The sequence below is a fragment of the Megascapheus bottae genome, chromosome 27 (genome assembly GCF_031878675.1).
Source record: "Megascapheus bottae isolate mThoBot1 chromosome 27, mThoBot2.hap1, whole genome shotgun sequence".
Lineage (NCBI taxonomy): Eukaryota > Metazoa > Chordata > Mammalia > Rodentia > Geomyidae > Megascapheus > Megascapheus bottae.
The window spans coordinates 14982623-15001054 of record NC_143535.1 but is presented as its reverse complement, the minus strand read 5'-3'; the positions used below and the strand labels follow the sequence as shown (position 1 = coordinate 15001054).

The 18432-nt window shown below is 44.9% G+C and overlaps 2 protein-coding genes across 5 annotated transcripts in view; both read right to left on the bottom strand.

Moving 5' to 3' along the window:
• The window catches only part of Dcps (decapping enzyme, scavenger), a 46831-nt gene extending 39044 nt beyond the window's left edge, over positions 1–7787 (bottom strand). The window contains exons 1-2 of the mRNA XM_090319688.1: positions 7518–7787; positions 5287–5455 (exon numbers count right to left, since the gene is read on the bottom strand). Coding sequence (XP_090175814.1) covers positions 5287–5455; positions 7518–7715 — 367 coding nt within the window. The 5' untranslated portion in view covers positions 7716–7787. The remainder of the gene's footprint in view (positions 1–5286; positions 5456–7517) is intronic.
• A 2110-nt stretch (positions 7788–9897) lies between these two features.
• Tirap (TIR domain containing adaptor protein) lies at positions 9898–14270 on the bottom strand. 4 transcript variants are annotated; one of them, XM_090319689.1, is made up of 5 exons: positions 14015–14270; positions 13054–13094; positions 12336–12485; positions 11471–12049; positions 9898–10987 (listed from the first exon to the last, which is right to left on the bottom strand). In XM_090319689.1, exons 3-5 carry the CDS (start codon positions 12391–12393, stop codon positions 10968–10970), a joined length of 657 nt encoding a protein of 218 aa, XP_090175815.1. In that variant the 5' UTR covers positions 12394–12485; positions 13054–13094; positions 14015–14270; the 3' UTR covers positions 9898–10967. The 4 variants fall into 4 exon arrangements, with proteins under 4 accessions (XP_090175815.1, XP_090175818.1, XP_090175816.1 ...); XM_090319692.1 differs by having other exon boundaries at positions 12336–12402; XM_090319690.1 differs by lacking the exon at positions 13054–13094 and having other exon boundaries at positions 12336–12402.
• Between the last annotated feature and the right edge of the window lie 4162 nt (positions 14271–18432).

Sequence of the window (18432 nt, the reverse complement as noted above, 5' to 3'; positions counted from 1 at the left end):
CGATGAAAGGCTCCATTGATATGCCATAGGTGTGACCACTCAGACAGCAGAAGGCAACTCAGGCTCTGCCATCCTCAATGACAGAGAAAGAGTGACCACTGATTAATACTGGCCATCTGGCCTACTTGTTCTTCAGGTGTGCCACCTCACCGTACAAGGAAGAAAAAAAAATCTACCATCTACATGGCTGGGGCCATTCTCTTTTCCCCAGGTTATAGGTACAATTCTTTCCAGGCTTCTGTAGGGGAAAGTTGGAAAAATAATGACTGGTAACACAATAATAAGACTCTCAGATCCATACCACATACCACCAGTAATTGCTGAGAGCTTGATGTGTCTTATTGCAATAGGTTGCACCACAGGACATCACTTCAGGAAGTTAAGTTCAGCATTAAAAAAGAAAGAAAGAAAAGAAACAGTCAGGTGCTGGTATTCTAGCTACTTAGAAGGCTGAGACCTTGGGATTATAATTTGATGCTAGCCCTGGCAGTCAAATTCAAACTCTTATCTCCCATTAGCCAGCAAAAATAAAAAATAAAAAAGTGGAGCTGTGGCTCAAGTGGCAGAGGTCTAGCATAGAGCAAAAAAGCTAAGCAAGAGCTTGGGGCTCTCAGTTCTGGCACGAATAAGAAAAGAAGGACGTAAAAAAGGAAGGAAGGAAAGAAGAAAGGAAGGGAGGGAGGGGACAAGCGAACAGTAAAGACTGATATTAAGTAGAGAATACTAGAGAAAATACCACCCACTGTTTTGTTTTGTGAAACTTCTCCTTCACTTATCCTCATGTCTGTTTATAACAGGTACAAGATCAAAATGTAAAACTTACCTCACTAACAGTAGAGACTAAAAACTGTTGCAAGGCACTTCCTTCTCTATGTCATCACCATCCTGTTAAAGTAAGTTCGGTTACTAACCTCACTTAGCAGAGCACACAGCTAAAGCTACTTCTCCAACTTCGTCTAAGGCCCACCCTGTTCCCAAACATAACTGGTTCCTTTCTGTTCCTCTTTCCTCTTCAGCTCCTGCAAAGGCTCAGCCTAGAACATTCCCCCCACATCTCTTGCCAGCTGTTTTCTTCTGGTGCCCCAGATCTCTGCTTGAGCATCATCTGTGCTTTCGAGAGCCTTCCTCGAGCCCAATCTGAGCAGCCGCCTGCCTGCTCAGGGCCTCAGAGACACTTGTTCCCTTGTCTGCCGCTGGCCTCACTTCCAGAACTCAAAGATAGAGCTAACATCTGCTATACTCACTAACATTTCCCCAGCACCCGCTACAGCAGCTGCTCTAGCACACAGTAGATGTTTCACAATTGTTAAGTGGATAAAGAAATGTTGCCTGTTGGCAAAGAGTGGAGTCAGGATTGCAACCCAGGTCAATCTGGCCCAAGGCTTGTTCTTCACCCCTACACCACACTAAAACAAGACTCAGAAACAGCAGATGGCTGCCCTAACCCACACTACTAGAAAAGTACAGAAGCCTGTACTTGGGGAGCCTGGCCAGCTCCCCAAGCCAGCACTCCCTCCACACAAGGTTATCAGGGTGAGTTCACAGGAGCAGAAACTGGTCATCAGCTAAAAATTCTGGAAGGGATAAATGAAGACCCTACAAACCCTTCAGACCTGAAGAAGTTGGCCAATGACTGGAGAAAACACCAGAAGAAATCCACTGAGCACAGCATCTGCTCTAAGCTTAGTACAGCAGCCAGCTCGGAAATAAAGAAGTAGATAGGGTTCTTCCCAGACAGGCAATTTTCTAACAAGGGCAAGAAGCAGCCAAAGGCAGCAGAAATATTCAAAGGCACAAGTGTGGATGGAACAGTGAAGGCTGAATTTACAGGAACTGTCTTTTAAGGTGTCTCAGGTGGTCAACTTTGAGTTGTGACTAAAACAGAGTAAAGAGACTGGGCCCAGGCTGGGAGCATGGTAGAGTGCTTGTCTAGCATGCATGAAGCCCTGGGTTCGATTCTTTGGTACCACATACACAGAAAAAGCTGGAAGTGGTCCTGAGTTCAAGCTTCAAGACTGGCAAAAGAGAGAGAGAGGGAGAGAGAGGGAGAGAGAGGAGGAGAGAAAGAGAGAGGAGAGGGAGAGAGGGCGAGAGAGGGGGAAGAGAGGGGGAATAGGGGGGGAGGGGGGGGAGGGCTGGGACCCTCTCAGAAGGCTCTAGCTAAGTAGGACCTGAGCAGAAAGCCAGAAGGGCTGGTCTGGGGACTACGAAGACAATGCTGCCATCTTGTGGCTCTCGAATACCTAGCCCATAGGAAAATATGTACAGATGGACCTCTGTGGGTTATTCATCAATCACTTCCAGGGCAATTAGTAAGGGGATGACTGCTGGGACTTAGAAATTGGTCTCACATGGCTCTAGCTCTGTCCCCTTTATCCAAGCAGTGATCAAAACCACTTCGTTTTATCCCTGTCTTTTCATAGTCACTCATGTTCCTCCTGCTACCATCCCAAATATACCTGGGGGCAGGAGATGGCATCCCCCTCCTCTCTGATGTTATGGTATAAAGCAGAATAACAATAGCAGCTACTATTGAACAGGTGCCAAGTGCTCCTGAACACATCCATGCTGGATGCACACATTTCAACTATGAAGTACCTACAAGACCTCCAAGTGAAAATGTGAAGCCATGAGCTGGGGATGTGGCTGAGTGGCAGAGTGCTTGCCAGAATGTACAAAGCCCTGGGTACGATTTCTCAGCATCACGTAAACAGAAAAAGCCAGAAGTGACACTGTGGCTCAAATGGTAGAGTGCTAGCCTCAAGCAAAAGAAGCTCAAGAAGCTCAGGGATGATGAGTTCAAGCCCCAAGACTGACCAAAATAAAAGGGAAAACATTAATTTCAATACAAACTGGGAGTTGGAAAGCCAGGAACTAAAGGCACGGACCTTTTTTGTCTTTAAACAAGGTGTGGGGGGGTGGCGTCTAGGTGGGGGGGAAAAGAGAGCAAAAGAGAAAAGAGCCAAGGACCAGACCCTGAAGGCAAGGCAAATATGACTCTCAAATCCTCAGTCCTACAGTATAGCAAGCATGGCATGTGCTGCAGAAGGTAGGGAAAGAAGAGCTCCCACTAAAATCCCCAGGTAGGTGAAATTCATTCCTGGAAAAGTTCATGGAGACTTGTTGTTCCTGTGTGGGGATGAGGACACTGGCAGACCAATCTTAGACAATCTTAGATTTTCTTAGCTAGAAACAGAGAGGGCAGGAGCACAGCACTATCACCACACACACACACACACACACACACAATCAAACAAAAAAAGAAACTGTGATTTCACATGGTTGATCAGAGGAGCAAGACCAGCAGACGGAGGGAGGGGTGAGAAGGATTGCAGAAGGGGAAAAAAAATGGTCCGCAAACTAACGGCCCCAGAGCTTGTGGTTTTGGGGGCCGTTCTAAGCCTGTTTAGAGCCTTCTGTCACGCTTCTGCCAATGCTTGTGGAAGAATAAATTTGCTTAAATGTCAGTGACCGAGAAAGTAAATATAGCTGTCCATTTCTGTCAACTTGAACTCATCATTCTGGATATGTCAATGAAGAGCAGGTTGGACGCTTTCTGTTCTGAGAAGTTTGCTTGTCTTGATATCAAGTGGTCACATTATTTTCAAAGGACAACAATAGCACCCTTTCATGGAAGTATGGAAAACACGATTAAAAAAAGACTATGAAGCAGGATATCTACAAAGCCAAACTGTTCTTAAATGCTGAAGGACAAATAACACACAGAAGCATGTGACAAAGCCACCATGTGTCCTAAAACTGAGCCCAGGATATCCTGGTTAGGAAACATTAAGTTTAACTACCAAAGCTGCCTTACACTATTGAGAGAAAAACAGAATGTGTCATGCCTGGCTTTTGGCCCAAAATCTTCTCCTTTTTTGATAAATTTAAAAATGCTTGAAATCAAAGCCAAATCTCTGCCAGTTACTCATGAATTCCTGCCCTTCTCAAGCCCAGCCTGCTCATTCACATTTATCTCCTCCATCAAAAAGTAGATTCCAGTCAGGTGTCAGTGGCTCACGCCTGTAATCCTAGCTACTCAGGAGGCTCAGATCAGAGGATCATGGTTCAAAGCCAGCCTGTGCAGGAAATGTTTCCAATTAACCACAAGAAAACTGAAACTGGTGCTATAGTACAGCATGAGCTGTGAGTGGAAAAAGCTCAGGGACAGTGCCCAGGCCCTGAACTCAAGCCCTTTGAACAGCAGCACCAGCAGCAGCAGCAGCAGAAGAAGAAGGAGGAGGAAGAAGAGGAGGAGGAGGAAGAGGAGGAGGAGGAGCAGGAGCAGGAGGAGGAGGAGGAAGAAGAAGAGGAGGAGGAGGAAGAGGCAGAAGAAAAGCATATGAGCTTGAAGACCTGAATTCAAAATCCACTTCCAGGATACCCCACCCCACCCCCACCCCCACCCCACAAAAAAAAAAAAAGAGGGTTCCCTTTTAGGGAATTGACTACCTTCACTCTTGGTGGTTCCCAGCACACTGCATGGTCCATGTGGTAAGGAAGACTTCAGTCTACTAAAAGACTTAATTTTCTTGCTGCCAATTGGCTGAATGATTCTGGACAAATTACTTGGCCTTTCAGAAATCTCACTTTCCTGGGGTCAGGAGTTTGGCCTAGTGGTAGAGTGCTTGCCTAGCATGCCTGAAGACCCAGGTTCGATTCCTCAGTACCACATACATAGAAAAAGCAGGAAGTGGCGCTGTCGCTCAAGCTGCAGAGCTCTAGCCTTGAGAAAACCCAAGGACAGTGCTCAGGCCCTGAGTTCAAGCCCCAGGACTGGCAAAATAGAACAAAAAAAAAAAAACCCTCACTTTCCTCAATTGTGAAGTCCTCTTATACCCACTGCATGCTGGTAAATACAATGCTAATGTTTTTACAAGTCCTGGTAATTGGAATTTAATTATCATTGTTAAAGGACAGATGAGTGCTATTCTTTTCCGTGAATCATACTTCCTCCCTGTAACATACAACACCAGAAAGGAATTCTAAACCCCAGCACTACTGATAGCTCCTTGAGGTGGGGCTTGTTCTGTAGGACATTATGGGATGTTTCACAGTGTCCCTGGCCTCTCCTCATCAGATGCCAACACTACACACACAGTTTAAACAACAAAACTGTCTTCAAAGGCTAACAATATTTTCTGGAAGAAAATAACAATTCCTCCTCCCAATGCTAACTGTGACACTAGAATATGCCAATCAGGCATAGAGAGTTTATTTACCACAGCCCAGAGTTTCCCAGCATCCCACTGGCCCCTCATGCATCCACCTCAGACACTTGCTCACCACTCAGTTGTCTCGGAGGGAACAGGTGATAGGTGCTGTAGATATCATTAGAGAACTGCAACTGGAGTTCAGGGCTGCTGGACAGGAGCTGTGCCACCTGCTCTACCTGAAATGGGGTCTTCTCCAAGATGACAACAGCATCTTCTCCATCCCCAGACTGCTCATTTACCTGTGGATAGAGACATCGGCAGTGAGCCCAGCAACTAAAGCTCTGGGGCCAATGAAATCTCAGCAGTTGAGATTTCTTTTATTGCAAATCTGCCCTCTGAGGAAGTCTAGCCAGGGATGCTCCAATTTCTTCTCACACTGTTCTTCCTGAAGATGCAAAGTTTCTCAGCCGTCTTCTAGTTTAGGTTCTTTTTTTGTGTGTGGGGGGGTCATGGGGCTTGAACTCTGCCTGGGCACTGTCCCTGAGCTCTTCAGCTCAAGGCTACTGCCCTACCCTTGAGCCAAGGCCCACTTCCATTTTCTAGAGGTTAACTGGTGAGTCTCAGTTCCTTTAGTGCCGGCTGGCTTTGAACCTTGATCCTCAAATCTCAGCCTCTTGAGCAGCTAGGATTACAGGCATGAGCCACCAAGCACGGCTTAGTTTAGGTTTTGAAAATCTCTGATAAGCTCTCCGCACTTTATTATTTTGTTTTTGTTTCTGGTGGTGATTGGGTTTGAATTCAAAGCCTAGACACTGTCCTTGAGCTTTTTCCATGCAAGGCGAGAGCTCTACTACTTTGAGCCACAGCACTATTTCCAGTTTTGTAGGGTTTAATTGTAGATACGAATCTCACAGACTTCTCTACCCAGACTGGCTTGGAACCACAATCCTCAGAACTCAGCCTCCTGAGCAGTTAGGGTCACAGGCATGAGCCACTGGTCTCTGGTTCCCTCATTTTAGAAGATTAAAGAAATGGAGATTTAGGGCAGGGAATGTGGCTTACTGGTAGAGTGCTTGACTAGCATGCATGAAGCCTTCAGTACCAGAGAAACAGAAAAGGCAGAAAGTGGAACTATGGCTCAAGTAGTAGAAGTATTGGCCTTAAACAAAACAAGCTCAGGGACAGTGCCCAGGCCCTGAGTTCAAGCTCCAGAACTGGCAAAAAAATAAATTAATTAAAAGGAAAAAAGGAATTGATATTTAGAGGGAAGCTATTTATTCAAAATGACATGAATAGTCAATGTCAAAACGTAAATAGAATTCAGGTCTCCTTCACTAATTCCTACTGTCAATGCCTTCAGCAGGATATACAATCTGAAGACAAGTGAGACTCAGAAAATCAGACAGAACATTGTAAATAGTCAAGAAACGCAAAGAGAAACACGGATTTACAGGGCTGTCAGCCCTTGATCCATCCAAAAATGAGAGATGCTGCTTGCAGTTCTGAGGAACCCTTACACTTGCCTGTGGCTCGGCCTTTGCATTGGTTTGGGAATGGTCTCCCCATCTGGCCTCTGCTAGACAGCTGAGCAGATGGTATTAAAGCCAGCAGTACATCCGTTTGCACAAAGCTACTGTGAAGTCTTGAAGACCAGGGATGGTAACTTATCTCCATATATGCTCAGCATCTCCCTCAGTCTCCGGCATGAAGACAAGTGCATGGCATGTGAAAAAGTAGACTTAAGAATGTAATGCACCGTTTCTTCTTCTTAGGCTGAAGCCATGTAAAGCAGGCGATCCTGCACATTTCTAAGGACAGGGCCCAAAGCCAGGCATCCATCAAGGTTCATGAGTTCCTAGCACCTTTACAGTTTTTTTGTTGGTTTTTTTTTTTTGTCAGTCCTGGGCTTGAGCTCAGGGCCTGAGCACTGTCCTTGGACTTTCTCAAGGCTAGAGCTCTGCCACTTGAGCCTCAGCACCACTTCTGGCTTTTTTTCTATGTATGTGGTACCGAGGAATCGAACCCGGGTCTGCATGCACGCTAGGCAAGCACTTTAACCACTAGGCCAGACTCCCGGCCCACCTTCACAGTTTTGAAGGGATGGTTTAACGCGTGTTTCTCACCTAGAGACACTGTAAGACTGGCTAGGTGTTTCTTCGGGGGGAAGTGAGGAAACTCAGATGTGTTCATTCCGCACCACGTTCCACAGGTCCTCTGGCCCCCTCCCCACCCCCCCATTCCTTGAGGTGGTACACTCCGCCTCCCCCAGTAAGGAGATAGGGCTATCCCGGAGGAGGGGGAAGCGGTGATTGGCTCCTTCCTTCCCGTGTCTCCGCCCCATCCAGGGAGGCTCGGAGGTACCTTCCCGTGCAGGAAGATGATCTTGTCCCGCGCCGACTCCCTCAGCACCTTCTGCACTCTGAAGCCGGAGAAAGGCAAGCGGACAGGAGCAGAGGTACCATTCCCCACGTCTGCTTCCTTTTGATCTGCGCTGGGAGCTTCAGCTTCCTCTGTGTCCGTTTCCCGCTTTCTCTTGGCTTGAGGAGCCGCGTCCGCCATGCTGCCCGCTAGGAGCTGTGTGCGCCTGCGCGTACGAGCATCTTCGCTTCCACCCGTCCCGCCCTCCCCAGGCCCGGGTCTCTTGTTTCTTATAGTTTGTTAGGGCTGAGACTACAACTCCCGGCATGCTTTGTTTAACCAGCTCGGTTACACCAAGTTCCGGTCCTGCGCACTGCGTGCAGTTCGTGCTTGGTGACTGTGGTGCGTGACGAATACCTATTGAAAACAATAACTAGTGGAAAGAATGTTTCCTGAGACAAATCTATGAGCTCTTTTAGATCGGCTTTCTTATAGCGAATACGTAAGCCATTTCCATTTTTCGTGGTTTTACGGACCGTTGGGTGTGTGTGGCTGAGAAAGGGAAGCGCACCAAGCATTGCCTGCTTCCCTCGGGAACCGCTTCCCCGTGCTCGGGGCCTGAGCACTGTCCTTGGACTTTCTCAAGGCCAGAGCTCTGCCACTTGAGCCTCAGCACCACTTCCAGCTTTTTTTCTATGTATGTGGTACGGAGGAATCGAACCCGGGTTTTTGTGCATGCTAGGCAAGCACTTTAACCACTAGGCCAAACTCCCGGCCCCAGGACTTTATTTTCAAGGCAAGAACATTGGCTTTTAATTCTAACTACCTGGTTCCTAGGGACTGACTCCAATTGCATCACCTTTAACTTATTTCCATTTAGTGGAAATCAAAACATTTCTTTGTTCCAGATTTGGAACTATTTCCGGGAGGGAAAAAAAAGACAATAATCTGTTCGAGTTTTTTTTCCCCCCTTGTCTGAGTAAGTCTGTGTGAGGAAGCAAACAAATAAAAAGTTTCTGTCACTCTGAAAATATATTAAACTCTCTTTATCTGTGAGCTCCACTTCCACAAATTCACTGAAAGTTGGAAAAAGTGGCTCATGCCTGTGATCTTAGCTACTTAGAAGACCAATCTGTAGTATACTGCATGGTTTAAAGCCAGCTCAGGCAGAAAGTTAGCAAGACCACATCTCAATAAACAAGCTAGACCTGGTAACAATCACCAGTCTACTTGGGATGCAGAGACTGGGAAGATCCTGGTAATTTATCTGAAAAATTACTAACAGTTTCTGTAGCTAAGTGGTACACCCCTACCTGTAAAACTAAATAGAAGTACTTGTAGAGTGCTTGCCTAGCAGATGCAGGCCTGAAAGTTCAATTTCCAGTAACTCTCACCCCTTCTCCCCCCAAAAATTCACAACCAACAAGCAAATCTATAACTCAATGTAATTACAATAAAAATATATGCTTTTTTATCCCCTGAAACATGACAAACTGAATAAACTGCAAAAGTAAGGAATAAGAAAGTTAAAAAAAAATGTTTTAGGAGAATAAGAAAAGGAAAAGCTTACTGTAAGTTGTTAAGGCTTATTAAAAATTGTGTGTGACTTTACAGTGTATGGATTTTATCTCAATAAAATATTTTAATTGTGTGTGTGTGTTTTTTTAAGTAGTGTATGAGATGTGAACCAGCGGCTCATGCCTATAATCTTAGCTACTCATGAGGGTGAGATCTGAAGATCAGGGTTCAAAGCCAGTCCAGGCAGGAAAATCTATGAGAGTCTTAATTCCAGTTAACCACATATACACAAAAAAAAGATCCAGATCCAGATGTGGAGCTGTGGCTCAAGTGGTAGAGTGCTAGACATGAGCATAAAAATTCATAGACAGGGGCTGGGAGTTTGGCCTAGTGGTAGAGTGCTTGCCTAGCATGCACGAACACCCGGGTTCGATTCCTTGGTACCACATACTTAGAAAAAGCCAGAAGTGGTGCTGACGCTCAAGTGGTAGAGCTCCAGCCTTGAGAAAGCCCAAGGACAGCACTCAGGCCCTGAGTTCAAGTTCCAGGACTGGCAAAAAAAAATTCATAGACAGTACCCTGGCCCTGGCAGAAAGAGAGAAGGGGGAGTGGGAGGGAAGGAAGGAACAAAGGAGGGAAAGAAAAAAAGAGGAAAAGGAAAGAAGGAAGAAATGAAAAAATATATATAAACATGCCATTTGCATAACATAGAATGTCATATAAAATTAAGTAACCTGTTGGCACAAATGCATACAAATATAGTAATTTTACAGCACAAGGCTAAGAATGAGAAGTCAAAATTCAGAATAGTTATTTCTGGTGGGGGGAAGTGAGGGTCTGGAATTGAGAGTACAAAGAAAGCACCTTAGGAATGATACGACTTCTTAAGTTGGGTGGTGGGAAGTTGTTTTCATAGTCTTGATACATAATAGAATTCATAATTTAAACAGTAAATTGTTTCAATAACAAGGAATCTGATAAAGGGAAGTTAGAGAAGAGGCACAGAAATGCACACTGGGGAAACAATGGCATTCATTTCAGTATAAGTTTCTGTTCTTTTTTTTTTTTCCTTGGTGGTGGTGGTACTAGGGCTTGAACTCGTCTCACACTTGCTAGGCAGGCATTTACAGTTACAGCCAATCCACCAGCCTCTTTCCAAACTGACTGTCTCAAGATAAAGGTCTTGATGCATGCCCACCCTGGCCTGGACTTCGATCCTCCTTGTGCTTCTCTGCATTGCTGGGATGACAGGCATGTTGGCATGTGCTGCTGCTCCAGCCATTGTGCTTCCCCCATAGCTTAGCATGACAGCCACCTTTCATCCAGCTTTCTGAGGTGAGTTGATGTGTCTGAAAAAGTAAGCAGCAATAGTGTGTGTGTGTGTGTGTGTGTGTGTGTGAAGGATTCTAGTAGCTTTCTCCTGATATCAGTTTGAGGGCTTCCCCAGGTAACTGATAAGCAGATCTGTGCTGAGGCCTGAAGCCTCAGCTTCCAGCTCCTCAGTCAAGCTTATTCCTCTTGAAAGATGCCTATCAACATCAATGTATGATCTGGGGGAAGAAGACAGGTGTGTGCCAGATTTCTCAGCAGCAGACAAGACAGTGTTGACCCTCCTGGTATCAGCACATTCTCCTGCCAACGCGAACTTCTGGCTTCCTGATGGCCTTCTGGGGGAGTCCCCAGCTCTTCATAGACTTCCTGGGGGAGTCCCCAGCTTCTTCCTGGCCTTCTTTAGGGGAAAACCCTCACTTTTTGAGGCTTTTCTGGGGAGGCCATAGTAATGGAAAGCTCTGATGGGCAATCTGATTCCATGTACTAAGTGCAGCCAACTCTGGCAGCTGACATATATCCTACCATATCTGCTGGAACCTGAGGCCCAGTATGGGTTGTTTCCAACATTACTCCAGCTCTCTGCATCCCATGAGGACATGACTGTCAACTGAGTGTCTGCAGATCTGAAAGAAACCAAACAAAATGACAGGGTGTGTCCTCACAAACCTAGCAATATTTTCTCCCCATTAGATCCTTGTCTCTTCTCCCTTTTCATCCTTTGTTCCTTTCAGCGCACTATAATACAATATTCCTCCTCAAGATGAGCTTATTGTGTGATACTTTTTATTTATATTCCCTCCTGGCATCTGCCCATCCCCTGGTGGACATCTCCAACCTCATCTATGAGAAACCCATACATTCTGATGACTTGGTGTGTGTGTGCTGTGTGTGTGATGTGCCATTTTAATGGTAATAGAAGCTTGAGGAAGACTGAGAAAATAGAGATTCGGGGGAGTTAAGTAACTTTTCTTATGCTAGGTAACTTAAGTCAGGAGATAAACCCAAATAAGTCCCAGAGTCTGCACTATGGAAGCCTGCACTACGGCTTCAACTAAAGGATCAGACACTGGGCTGACCTCTCCTTCTCCCACCCTCTCATGACTTACAGCGCATGACAGCTTCCTTGACTTGGCAAAATCCACCATCCGGGCCTCTGCCATCCACATAGTACATGAATCGCAGTTCAGGTGGATAGGCAGCTCTGGTCAGGCCTGACAGCAAGGGGATGGTGCGGCCCTCAGCCCCGGGGGCTTCCGTCAGGGCCTGCAGCATCTGGTACTTGCACCATGGGTCTTGGAGGAAGCCTGGGGTGATAAGCAACACCCGGCAGTGACTGTTGCTCAGAGCCTGACACAGTTCAGACACAATGGCGCCACCTGGAGTTGCATCTCGAAGCTGCAGGAAGCAGCGCAAGCTGGCAGTGCTGCCCTCCAGGTAGGAGACCAGCTCCTGGGCGACTGCCAGGTCCTCCTCACTGTGGCACACGCATACATCGTAGTCTTTGCTCCAGCGGCCACTGCTGCTGGTGTCCGCATAGGTTGGCGAAGAGGTGGCAGACGCATCTGGACTGAGGCTTGCGGATGGGAGGGTGTCCTCTGAGGCCAGCTGTGAGTTGTCATTGGGGTGGCTTTTGGGGGAAACAGGCACCTCCTTGGGCTTCTTCAGCAGAGCTTGCCTGAACCAGTCTGTGGAGAAGAAACACTCTGTTCAGGCCTGTGCCTTCTAAATCTCAGCCTTTCCACTAAACGGCATGGAGCCCTACCACCAAGGGAGGACGGGCAGAACTTGAGCCAGCTCCCTCAACTGTGAAGCAGCGCCTTCCTCTTGGACACCTCCTATGCTGCTATTTCATTTGTTTGTGCCAGCCCTTCACTTGTGCAACATGGTGACTGAGGATAAGACTTCTTAGAAACAAGAAAAAAAAAAAAACAGAAACCACACAGAATTAATTAAGAGACAGGGTCCACTCACCAGCCATCTTGCCCAGAGGCTTCTTGGAATGGGAGTGAGGAGATGAGAAGGAGGCCATAATTCTGGACTACAAATTAACCACGTGAGACCAGGCATTAGGACAGCAACAAAAGGGAGGGGACCCAGTGGTGACCTCGTAGAACAGCCATCCTACAAGGGACAGACAGAGAATAAAAAACAGTGCCTACCCTACTCTCAGACCCACAGCATGGTCTTCCAGAAGTTCTGCTTTTCTCCCGGTGCTTAACAGACTCAGTCTCTAAATGAGACCTAATCTAAGACCCTAGACTGGTTTGGACCAGGAAAAGGCACTACGATTGGAGCTGATTCAGAAAATAAACCCAGATCTGTGTAGGGTGGTCAGACTCACAGTCTGGGCTCAGCATGACAGGCAGAGTGAGTGTTCTCTGCTCTACCTAGCCCAAACACACATTCAGAATTTGGAGAAACTGGGCCAGCAGGCCCCTTTTTAGAGGGGCTTCCTGAGTTAGTGCTGATGTGGGAGGACAATTGCTATTTGGACAGATAGTACATGCTGGGAGCTTTGTAAGACTTCTGTTTATTTGTTTGTTTTTACCAAGTCTGTTCCCCACTCAGAGACCCCATTGATCTACCCATCCAGCACTGGTCTGTCAGCTTAGGGAGACTGCATCAGGAAGTGATCTGGTGAGGGCTGCTGACTGCAGGCAGAACGCCAGGATTCTCACTTCTTGGTTACCTGCAGCCTTGAGCAATCTTGCTATGTTCCAGTGTCTCCATCTGGGAAATGGAGATACTGTAAGGTTAGAAATTACTTCTCAGGATTATTGTAATAATCACATGAGGTAGTTTATGTACATGCTCAGAAAATGTTGTAGAATAATATGTCTTGAAAATAACCTATCCAGATAGGTGCTGGTAGCTCACCCCTGTAATCTCAGCTACTCAGAAGGCTGAGATCTGAGGATTAGTGGTTTGAAGCCAGGCTGTGCACAAAATTCCCTGTGAGACTCTTACCTCCAATAAACCACTCAAAAAACCTAAAGTGGTGCTGTGGCTCTAGTAATAGAGCATTAGGTCAGTGCTCAAGTCTCAGGGACAGTGTCAAGGACAGACACAAAAATAAATAGACAAGCCGGTCACGCCTGTAATCCTAGCTACTCAAGAGGCTGAGGTCTGAGGATCGATATTCAAAACCAGCCTGAGACTCTTATCTCCAACTAATCACTAGAAAATGAGAATTGGGGCTGTGGCTCAGGGGTAGGGCAGTAGCCTTGAGCTGAAGAGCTCAGGGACAGCACTCAGGCCTAGAGTTCAAGCCCCATATAAATAAGTAGACAGATAAATAAGTAAATAACCTATCTAGGCCTGGCGGTATGTGCTACAGTCTTACCTACTTGGGAATCTGAAATAGGATAATTGCTTAAGACTATGAATTCAAGACCAGCCTGAGCAACAAAAGGAGACCATTTCATATAAGAAAATAAAAACAAATAACTAACATACATCTCCACATATAAGGGATCTGTTTGGTCAATAATATTCAATACTGTAACATACATTGCCTCCGCAGTGATTACTGCTATCTGAGATTCCAGAAGCTTTTGTTTTTGTTGTGATGTGGGTGGGGAGGGTGTGGGGGGGAGAGATGATCAATTGTTTCTAAATCGATATGAAAACATAGAGGATCAAGAATTTACCTTGGATGGATAACTTGTTGGGGTTTTGTTTCCCCCCACCAGAAGGACAGGGATGTCCCAGATGCTGGAGGGTCTTCCAGTCTCTGTTTCTGGAGGAAGATGGCGTGATGCAGAGAGAGCATGCCCTGGTGCAGAAGTGCTGCATGCTTGAGACACTTCTCCAGTTGAAGAGCTTGGCTCTCTGTGGTGGTGAAGCCTCATGCAGAAGGCTACGTTCTGACTGCAAGATCTACAGAGGCCAAAAGAAAAGACATTGATCTGATTACTAGAACATTGTAGTAAGAAACTTCCAAATTTAAAGACTGTTAGTTTAGGTTGGTTATTAATGTTTTGTTCCTAAAAGTTATTAGACCATTGAGATCTGAGGATTGTAGATCAAAGCCATCAGGCTAGGAAAGTCCTAGAGACTCTTATCTCTAATTTGCTATCCCAAAACTTGGGAGTAGAGTGGTGGCACAAGTGGTAGAATGTTAGCTTTGTGCGCAGAAGCTCAGGGACAGTGATCACACCCAGAGTCCAAGCCTCAGGACTGGCATGCACACACACACACACACACACACACACACACACACACACACACAATTTGACTAAACTGATGGAAAGAAGGTAAGAGATGCTGATGATACAAATCATTGATTTAAAAACAGGGAGGGCACGGGATGAGTATTTCATTATAGGGAGGATTCATCCCTATAATCCTAGCTACTTGGGAAGCTGAGATCTGAGGACCACAGTTGAAAACCAACCCTGATCAGTAAAGTTTATGAGACTCTTACCTCCAATTAACCATCAGAAAACTAGAAATGGTAGCTCAAAATGGTAAAGTGTTAGCCCTGAACGAAAGAGCTCAGGGATAGTACCCAGGCCTTGAGATCAAGCCCCATGATCACCACCCCCCCAAAAAAGAAAAAAAAAAGCCTTTTTCCTCCCCAACAATATACATGAGGTCACTTTTTACATTATTTTACATATTTTTTAATTTTGTTTTAATTTTTAAATTATTAATTTGCCTTGATGTACTAGAAATTCATTCAGTTTTTTCAAATGATTTTCCAAAGGTTATAATTTAACATGTTGACTGAGTGCCAGTGGCTCATGTCTGTAAATCTACCTACTCAGAAAGCTGAGATCGGAGGATTTCAGTTTGAAAATAGCTCATGTGGACAATATTACAAGATTCTTATCTCCAACCAACCAGCAAGAAACCAGAAATGGAGGTGTGAATCAAATGGTAGCGCATCAGCCTTGAGTGAAAAATATCAAGAGACTGTGAAACACTGAGTTCAAGCACCAGTGTTAATGCTGACAAAAATTAACATGTTCATCTACTTAATGCAAATAGATTTTAAGTTTCATAAAACGCCTTTGCCTTTGGAAAACACATCCTGACTTTGGGTGATCACTCTTTTCATTGTTTAAGAAATCTATAACCAGAACGAGCAGTGGCTCATGCCAATAATCCTAGTTACTCAGGAGGCTGAGATCTGAGGATCAAGGTTCAGAGCCAGCTCAGACACAAAAGGACCTGAGACTCTTATCTTCAATTAACCTCTAGAAAATGAAAGTGGAGCTTGCTCAAGGATAGGGCGGTAGCCTTGAGCTGATGAGCTCAGGAACAACACCCAGGCTGAGTTCAAGCCCCATGACTCACAAAAAGAAGAGAGAGAGAGAGAGAGAGAGAGAGAGAGAGAGAGAGAGAGAGAGAGAGAGAGAGAGAGAAAGAAAGAGAGAAAGAGAGAGAGAGAAAGAAAGAAAGAGAGAGAGAAAGAGAGAGAGAAAAGAAAGAAATCTATAGCTACTTAAGTGCCAGTGGCTCACACTGCAATCAGGAGGCTAAGACGTGAGGATCATGGTTTGAAGCCAGCCCAGGCAGAAAAGTGCCACTGGAACAAGGAACAAGGTTAGTATAAGTCCTTGTAATTATTATTACTATTTTTTTTTTGCCAGTTGTGGGGCTTGAGCTCAGAGCCTGAGCACTGTCCTTGGACTTTTCTCAAGGCTAGAGCTCTACCACTTGAGCCACAGCACCACTTCCAGTGTTTTTCTAGGTATGTGGTACCAAGGAATCGAACCTGGGTCTTAGTGCACGCTAAGCAAGCACTCTACCACTAGGTCCAACTCCTGGTCCAACCTTGTAATTATTTTTTTTGTTTAAAAAATTATTTTACTTATGACTCTATAGACAAAATGTTTTATTACATAGATTAATATGTACATATGTACATATAACATATAAACCCTCAGCCTAATTTTAATTATGTTCTAAAATCTAAGTGCCAGTGATTGTAGAGATTCCTTCTTGAATACTTGTTTGTTAAATACGTCATTTGAAATATGATGTAAAAATCAATGTTAATAAATTCTTTAATAAAAAATTATTTTAGAGGACAGGAGTGTGGCCTAGTGGTAGAGTGCTTGCCTAGCATATATGAAGCCCTGGGTTCGATTCCTCTGTACCACATGCACAGAAAAATCCAGAAGGGATGCTGTGGCTCAAGTGGTAAGCACTAACCTAGAAAAAAACTCAAGGGCAGGATCCAGGTCCTCAGTTCAAGCCCCAGGACTGGCCAAAAAAAAATATTTGACTTCATTGTTATTATAGAGGTGATATACAGAGGGATTACAATTAAATGAGTCAGGTAATGAGTCTATTTCCTTTTGTACAGTGTCTTCTGTTCCCTCATTCTCTCCCAGTCCCTCCCTCCTGTCTCTACCCACAAGATATATTAGCCCTTGTGACTACTATGAAAACAGTTAAGTATGGTAAACAGCAGCATCTTTGACTGGATAATTGAGCAAGGTGGCAGGTAAGTTCCAGTAACTGCATACATGACTTTCTTGCTGGAGTCTCAAACCTCAAGTACCTTCCTTGTTCCTTGCCAGACTTCAGGCACGCAGGAAGAGCTGTGGAACCATCACACATTCACGTATGCTTTTGTCTTTCCACGACTTAGGAATGGTTATCAAATGACAAGATACAGTTGTCAAGAAGATAAGACCTTCTAACTGGAAGTTTGTTCATTAGCTCTATGGATTCTCTGATTTGCTATGTGGCACACACACACACACACACACACACACACACACATTTCTCTTGTGCTTAAAAAAAAAAACATATCCAGACATGATGGTGTATGCCTGTAATATTTTCTACTTGAGAAGTGGAAGAAGGAGGATCTCAAGTTGAACACCAGTCCAGAAAAACTTATAGTGAGACCCTATCTCAAAAACCAAATAAAAATGAAAGGCCTGGAGTAGTGACTCCAATGGTAGAACATGTGCCTAGCAAACTCCAGGCCCTCTGTTCTACAAATAGTATTAGAAAAAAAATTTTTTTTCATAAAGCAGAATGATTCATAGCTCAGACACTCACGTCATAGAGAACACAGAGACTTGATGGAAAATTAGTAAGGAACGTCTTCACAGTAATTTTAGTGCCTTTTAGAATGTGTTCCCAATATTATAGGTAGGAACTTATGAGAGGAAAATCTGATGAGGTTTCACTGTATAAACTCCAAAATGTGGAGCTGGGTGCTAGTGGCTCATGCCTATAATCTTAGCTTCTCAGGAGGCTGAGATCTGAGGACCACATTTCAAAGCCACCATAAGACTCTTTATCTCCAATTAATTCAAAAGCCAGACATGGAACTGTGACTGTGGCTCAAAGTTGTATAGTGCTAGCCTTAAGCAAAAGAGCTCAGGGCCAATGCCCAGGCCCTGAGTTCAAGTCACACGACCGACAAAAAATGTGCTAAATACTATCCAGTATCTAACTGGTCTTCACTTTTTATGATCTAGGGGATATCTCGAGACTTGTAAAGACTTATGATGGAAGATATGACTCTTAAATTTCATCTTAGATTTCTCTTCATCTGGAATCACTCTCTGTGTTAGACAGATACGTAGTTCCCCAAAGTTGTCCACACGCTAATCACAGCACAGTTTTGTTAGACTGGTTTGTAGACTTCAGGAGACCAGCCCTGCAGTCACTTCCAAGTTCACACTTGTGAGTGTGGGGTAAAACCACTCCTTCCTTCCTTTTTTTTTTTTTTTTTTTTTTTTTTTTGCTGATTGTGCGGCTTGAACTGTGGTCCTGGGTGGTATTACTGAGCTTTTCAGCTCAAAGCTAGTAATCTGTCACTTTAAGCCACAATACCACTTTCAGTTTTCGGGTTGTTAATTAGAGATAAGAGTTTCATGGACTTCTGTGCCTGGCCTGACTTTGAATCACGATCCTCAGATCTCAGCCTTCTGAGTAGCGAGGATCACACTCACACACACACACACACACACACACACACACACACACACACACACAGAGGAAGCAACCGTATCCAGCAACACAAGTCCAGCAGAATGGATAGCTAGCCTGTGGTTTAATCACATAGCAGAATATACATCAGTGAAATAAATTGATC

Bases quoted from the DNA above. Each gene is read 5' to 3' on its own strand.
- Tirap (XM_090319690.1), bottom strand. From the start codon at position 14,215: ATGAGGCTTCACCACCACAGAGAGCCAAGCTCTTCAACTGGAGAAGTG. The intron at 12,403-14,014 runs GTAAATTCTTGA...GTTAATTTGTAG, and splicing joins CAACAAGTTATCCATCCAAG to TCCAGAATTATGGCCTCCTT. The intron at 10,988-11,470 runs GTAAGTCATGAG...GGTTTCTTTCAG, and splicing joins CAAGGAAGCTGTCATGCGCT to ATCTGCAGACACTCAGTTGA.